Source organism: Danio rerio, chromosome 19 (genome assembly GCF_049306965.1).
Source record: "Danio rerio strain Tuebingen ecotype United States chromosome 19, GRCz12tu, whole genome shotgun sequence".
NCBI classification, from domain to species: Eukaryota; Metazoa; Chordata; class Actinopteri; order Cypriniformes; family Danionidae; genus Danio; species Danio rerio.
Window position 1 is genome coordinate 35,427,501 of NC_133194.1, and position 7,427 is coordinate 35,434,927.

General features: G+C 33.9%; 1 protein-coding gene across 2 annotated transcripts in view; it reads left to right on the forward strand.

Annotated features, from left to right (window-relative positions):
• si:ch211-215i13.3 overlaps window positions 1–7,028 on the forward strand; it is a 9,001-nt gene extending 1,973 nt beyond the window's left edge. Inside the window, exons 2-3 of one of the 2 annotated variants that reach the window (XR_012395143.1) lie at window positions 550–1,036; window positions 1,082–3,874. Coding sequence is in view for 1 of the 2 variants with exons in the window: in XM_021468217.3 (XP_021323892.2) it covers window positions 550–659; window positions 3,516–3,638 (233 nt within the window). In the remaining variant the exon portion in view is untranslated. Of the gene's footprint in view, window positions 1–549; window positions 1,037–1,081 lie in introns of both variants that reach the window. The other variant, XM_021468217.3, reaches the window with a different exon arrangement.
• The last annotated feature ends 399 nt before the right edge of the window (window positions 7,029–7,427 follow it).

Sequence of the window (7,427 nt, forward strand, 5' to 3'; positions counted from 1 at the left end):
ATCTGAAGCAACTGTGTGATGGTATCATGTCAATATGGACCAAAATCTCTCAGGAATATTTCCAGTTGTTGAATGTTTACCACGAAGGATTATGGCAGCTCTGAAGGCAAAAGTGGGTCCAACCTGGCACTAGTAAGATGTACCTAATAAAGTGGCCAGTGAGTGTAGGTTCAACAGAAAAAAAACAAACTCAAAGACTTGGAACCACTTCAGAATGAATAAAGTTATTTTTTTGAGGGAACTATCACTTTAAATGGTTATATTTCAGAGGACATCCATTTGTAATATCATGCATCATTAAATCCATAGACATAGAAAAGTGGGTTAAAACATCCCAGGTATGGCCACTGTCATCTTTTGGTTAATGATGCTGATGATTTCTAAATAAAACGCAGTGTTGATTCTGACTAGTCAATGTTTTTAATCAATCATCATCGAATTTTTACCATCATCCTTGGTGTGAATGGGCCTTTAAGAAGCTTCAATTATCCCAATATGCTTTGAATACTGTTATCTGCCCATTGTGAAATAAGATTGTCATCTCCTCAGGTAGAGGATTGGAGGTCAGAGGCAGACGGATGGTTAATGCAGGAACTCAATGTGTGAAGCAGATTTCCAGCACCTGCACGAACCATCAAAGAGCATCCTGCAGTCATGAGGTGTGAGTCACTGAATAATAAACCTGGCACATATTCAGGAAACATGACACATTCAAAAGTCTCAGCTGCTTAATGCTTTAAACATCAGGGTTTTGCTAATAGAGGCTTTGCTAACAGCTGGGCCAATGTCTGAATAACATCCCTGCTGAAAAAACTTTAGAAACCATCATGGAATTTGCAATGGCTTTAGCAGATATGAGGGAAATTATACTGATTTTAAAGGAAGCTGTCCTGTGGGTCTCTGTTGGTAGGTTTTTGCCATCTACAGTATTTGCATATTAGCACGTTAAAAACAATAAATCCTAATGAAATATGTGCAAAATCACAGCAGAGACCATTAAAATGTGTTGATTTTATTGGCTAACATGGGATGGTTTGTACTTTTTTTAATATTTATTTTGGTAATTTTGCCTTTCCGACAGGACAATAAATGGACAGTATGAGATGGATTGAGAAAGGTTTCTCGAACTCAGGACACCTGCAGTTATGTATATATTATGTAGTATATATTATTAGAATCTTCTGTGGTGGTTTCTAATAGTTTTATTTTTTATAGTAGGGATAAAGAGGATATATTATAGAAATCAGATTTTTTCCAAGTTTGAAAGAACAATTCACTTTTTTTTTTTTTTTTTTTTAAATGAGCTCAATCTTTTTAAATCTATTCAACCAATTTTTTGGGTATGGGGAGAGCACTTTTATGTTAGCTTAGCATAAATCATTGAATCAGATTGGACCATTAGCATCTCGCTCTAAAATTTCAAAAAGGGTTTTGATAATTTTCTTCTTTAAAGCTTAACTCTTAGTTACATTGTGTGCTAAGATCAACAGAAAATGAAAAGTTGCTATTTTCTAGGCACATATGGCTAGCAGCTATAATCTCATAGACCCTTTTCACAATTAACAATCATCAGATTCTTAAATCCTTAAAAATTCCTAATATTTAGACATATATGGAGTGTAAACATGAATACTGGAACCGTGACTTCACCAATTCAACATAATTTTGCATACTTAAACTACTGTGACCGCAGCTTAAGTCTTTAAGCCACACAAACACAGGTTTTTTTCTACACGGTTTGTCTGTTTGTCCACACGAAAACACAGTAGGCTATCAGATGACATCAGGAGGGATGTTCACAAGTACAAAGGTATTTTATTTTAAGTTTTTCCCACTTACAATAAAAAAAAAAACCTCTGTCCACATGAAAATACAAAAACACGTCTTATGGGCATGCCGAACCAACAGGAGGCTATGATGGCTGAGTTCACACTAAATGGGGAATTAAGTGTATTTTAAATAAATCCGCTTGTTAAGTCGTCACCTTAGAATTATAAGGTTCTATTTGATAGTTTTGTCAAAATTGAGTTATTGACATGTTCTTATTGAATGACAACTTATTTACATTTTGGGATGTTTTTTATAAGTTGTTTGCTTTTTAAGAGTTTTTATTTAAAATTAAATGTTACACACATACTGTTTGCTATGGAATGCAAAAACTTTGAAGCTCAATATCTCAAAATCATTCAGAACTCAGATAGAACCGTATCATTTTAAGGTGACGAAGTCGTGACATATGGAATACTGTTTCCGGGTTTAAGCCGCAACTCCTTTGAACTGAGAAAATATTCATTTATGGCCAATTAATTTTTAGTCATATCATACATTAAAGTAATTTTTAATAGCTCAAAATATGGCTTAAAGGGGCTAAGATATTTTACCTTAAATGTTTAATAAAAAAATAATAACTGCTTTTATTCTAGCTGAAATAAAACAAATAAGACTTTCTCTAGAAGTAAACATATTATCAGACATACTGTGAAAATTTCCTTGCTCTGTTAAACATCAAGTTGGGTGTAATAATTCTGACTTCAACTGTCTATTGCAATAGTGAAGTATTAAAGCACTTTGTAAACGTTTATTATTACTTTTTGATGAGTCTCACCATACAGTTTAAGAGAGCACTTGGACCTAGAAGCCGCTTTGCGTGAGATCACACTTAACAAGCGAATTACATTCAAGTCAATTCAAATGTGAGTTCAGAGGCGGATTACCATCCCTCGATTGAACAATGTGAATACGGCATACATTTGCTGAGAATGTGCAGAATTTGCCTCATTCACGTCTTCTGTGTCTCTGGGTATAATGTGGTCATGTGGACACTACAATCTGAGTTTTTGCCTCATGACATCAGCATGCATGTTTTTAACTCCTTTCTGATTGGCCAGCACTGCTGGGTTCACACCAAACGTGGAAGATGTGATTGAGGCAAATTCCACATGTTCATGTCACATATTCTACGTCATTCGCAATGCAGGATAGTCATCAATTCGCCTCTGTTCTTATGTCTGCATTGACTTGTATGCAATTTATTCACGCACAAATACTTTATTCTGAGTTAAGTGTGAACCCAGCATTAAAGTCTTTTATCGCCACCTGTTGGTTTGGCATGACCTTAACATGTATCACAGTGCATTTTGGAGTTTTCACCACGTGAACATGATCTTAATCTGTTACTGCTAATTTCTGGCTTTGTGAGATTAACTTGTTTTGTTGTTTCTGGAGTGTCAGAACCAGATTTAGACGCTCCACCCTCTCCTGGAAAGCAGTACCTCATTTGTATTTAAAGGGACAAGCCAAAAAAGTAGTTTTCCCATGTTTTTCCTCACAGCCAATTAGGCTCAAAAGTTGACAAAATATATTAATGGTCTGATGGATTTTTCAATATGAAGCTAAAACCTCACAGACACTTTCAGAGGACACCCCAGAGATTTATTTGACATTTTATAAAAGGGGCCATAATAGGTCCTGTTTTTCCTTTGAAATGGTGACAGCTTGTTTGTGTTTGCCAGCAGATTAGTGACTCAAAGAGCACAACACAGAAGGAGGGAACAGCTCATTCAGAGGGGGTTTCATCAAACACATCTCACCCAAGGAAACCATGGAGGAAAGAATCTGACGCGGAGGATACACTCTGAAACCCAGAGGAGAATTATGGGCTATTTAAGACATCACAAGCTGCAGAGAGAAATTAGAGCATGTCATCTCAATAATATGTGCTTAGATGTTAGATGCATCTGATCATTAGCATGGCAAATATAGATTATAGGCTACAGTGACACCTAGAAATCCTCATACCAGTTAATTAATAATAGCTTTTAGAATTACACTGTGCTGATAGCATTGATTTTTAAAAAAACAGGCTCCTATAGCCAAAAAAATTAACTACTTGTTATTATAATGGCAGACTTAAATATGCATTTTACACATTAAGTATTTGCATTATGCATTTTAAAGAGGTTGTCCAGAGTGTATTTTTAAGGCTTGGTTGTGTTTACAAGATGCAAAGCATTGTGTGCTCATGCTTCATTTGTAGAAATTCACTTTTTTTTCATCTTAATTTAATTATATACTGCTACTCAGCTAACATGAAGACGACTATCATATTTCCTAGTTCCTCTGAAAGGCCCACCCTCAAGAGGCTCTTATTAGTCAGCTAACATAATGTCCTGTAAGTTGCGGATTGATACCTTGTCACGCCCCTACAAGCACCTTCTTTGTACTTTTTGTGAGTAATATGAAATGTTCACATATCTATTGCAAGCTTGTTATTTGAGATGTAGAACGCATGGAAAGCGGCTGCATAGAGAGACACTGCAGCGCTGGATGAAGATTGTGAGTGTTTACAGGGGTTTGACCGAGAAATATGAATTTGTAGCTTAATTGTTAGCGGTGCCGAACAGCATTTACCATTGTTTACATCCTTGTTTACGTCCTTGCTACAACATACCGTTAGTGCTAGAAACTTTGAAGGTAATACATCAATTTGAACAGATAAAAATACTTACTGGTTGTGGCTCATAATCCACGGCTTCTTCTATTATGGTTGGAGCTGCTCCTTTTTTGAGGAGTTTTTAGCCGAATCCAGCACTGAACTGGGGGAGGTTCTAGAAGCTCCTTTGTTAAATGCTAGAGCTATATATTATAATAAGTGTAATTGTGGTTTCCCTGAGATAGCTATTACTTATAATATTGTTTTAATACTAAGATAAATGAGTTTTTATTTAAATGTTAGTATTTAACAATATTTGTTTTTGTATTTGTGTATTTTTTTACATTTCAATCTTTTTATTATTTTATAAATATTTTATATAGCTTTTATTTTTCCTACCTTTCATTTTAGCACATCACACACATAAAAAATCATAGGCAACTAGCTATTTTGTGTGTGTGTGTGTGTGTCTAAATATATTTATAGTTATTGTATAAAGATGGTTTGTTCTGTTGGCTATCTGGGAAAAAATATAGCTTAAAGGGGCAAATAATTTTGACCTTAAAATAGTTTTTAAAAAAATTAAAAACTGCTTTTATTCTAGCCAAAATAAAACAAATAAGACTTAATGTCCTAATATCTGATATTATCAGACATACTGTGAAATTTTCATTGCTCTGTTAAACATCATTTGGGAAATATTAAAAAAATTCAGTATCAGAGACCATTAATTTTTCTATACTATGGGGCCCTGTTGAATGATTGATACTGACTGGCTGATGAACGTTCTAATGTGTGCAATAATTTTAATCAAGCCACAACAAAACAAATACTTTAGATGTACAAAAAGAACAGTCTTATGCAGAAATACATCATAGAAAGTATTTAGGTGTTCTAATAGTCAAACTGTAATTGACCCAGAAAATAAGGCACACCTGAGATGTAACACCACTATGGATATGCATTATTTATTAATATTTCAACAGCCCATCATGGATTATTCCTTACATATTATAAATCATTTGCATTCCTAAGAAAATAAGGCCTAAAAAAGAGTTTTGTACCATCAAGTGCTGCAGAATTACTGGTACCACTAGATGGAGCAGTTCATCTTAAATTGCATAAACAGTTTAAAATTCTGCTGTGGATAAACATAAAGGACAACATGTTTTAAAAATTAGACATTGAATGCAGGATTTATTTTCAGATCCATATTTTGCATTACCAAAGTATTGACAAGGTTTACGGACAGAAATACAAACACAAGCAAGCTGATTAGACATATTGAACTTATCCCTATAAAGTACGTAACATTATGGGTTGAGTTCTAGCGTTCTTTTCTCAGATTTTCCTATAACTTTATCACTTCAAAATCATCTTTATGCCATCCTTTAATCAAATGAAATTCAAAATAGTTAACATATTGCACATTTAAAACAGCAAATAGCATTACAAACATCTAAATTCCCACAACGTAATACAATACATTTATTTTGAAAGTGGAAAGTGTTACAGCCATCTCTCTAAGGCAGGGGTGTCAAACTCAATTCCTGAAGGGCCGAAGCCCTGCACAGTTTAGTTCCAACCCTGCTCCAACACACTTACCTGTAGGTTTCAAACAAGCCTGAAGGACTCAATAAGTTTGATAAGGTGTGTTTAATTAGGGTTGGAACTAAACTGTGCAGAGCTGCGGCCCTTTTGGAACTGAGTTTGACTCCTATGCTCTAAGGGATAGCGATATGCTTAGTTTTATGCACTAAATATGAAATCAGTTTTAAACTATTTTTCATTTTTCAAATTATTTTTATTATTAATATTGTATAGTTCGTTTTTTGAAATCTCATGCTTATGTTATGTGTTAAAATTAAACAAGTCACGTTGTTTGATTGCATTACATTATTTGATAATTAACAGTTCATGAGCATGAGTGAAAATCTAATTAGAAATCAGTCTTATTAGCAAATTAATTTTCATTATTTGTTTGCAGTCTTCACGTGAAATCTATGAAACCAATAACTAAAAAGAAAATAGGTTTACCTAATTTGTGTCATGTTATATGGATGTGGATTCTGCAATTTAGTTTATGCTTTAGTTTAGTTAAAGTTTTATGAAAGGGAATGCAGTAATTATCTATGAATCAGGTTTAATTGAAATCTAAATCCCAGTCTGTATTTGGAACAGGCTGCTTGTGCAAAGCCTGTTGGTTTATTCCTCTTTCTTTTTGCTGGCACAGCCCACTGGCCTCACAATTTGCATTCAATTTACAATTTTACATTGTGGGATAAAATTTAAATGTTACAGTCAGAATTTGAATAAAATTTTCATCTAAACTGAGGTTAAGATTTACCATAACGTTTTCTTTTCAGCATTATTATTTTGCTTTTGCTCAGGCAAACAAACCATTGGTTAAAGGGCTTTGCATTTACTTTTAAATGTCTAATATAATTGTACTGGATTAACTATGTCCATTATTTATTATATTGCAAAAAACAAAACAAAAACAACAACATTTAAGATGACTGAGATGATCACTAGTTGTTTGTGTTGTCAATGAACAGCATGGAAGCTGTGAAAGAATAAACAATTCTAAAAGTGGATTGTGTTTTTACATTCTTCTTGTCTTTTTTTGGAGCAATAAATTAATCTCACTATTCATATTTTTCTGCAAGTTTAAATTTAAAGTTATAAACTTTGCAATTGCAAATAGTAATTCTCCCTGAGTATTTTATTTTTCACAGTTTTGAGTTTATGTAATTTATAGCAAAATGGCGCAATGTAAAAACCTCTATTAATAGTTTTTAAAAACTACTAAGTGAATTGGATGAACTAAATTGGCCGTATAGTGTATGAGTGTGTGTGTGTGAATAAGAGTGTATGGGTGTTTCTCGAGATGGTACTGGGTTGTAGCTGGAAGGACATTCATTCAAAACATATGCCAGAGTAATGGGAGGTTTATTCTGCTGTGGCAACACCTGATTAATCAGGGAGTAAGCCA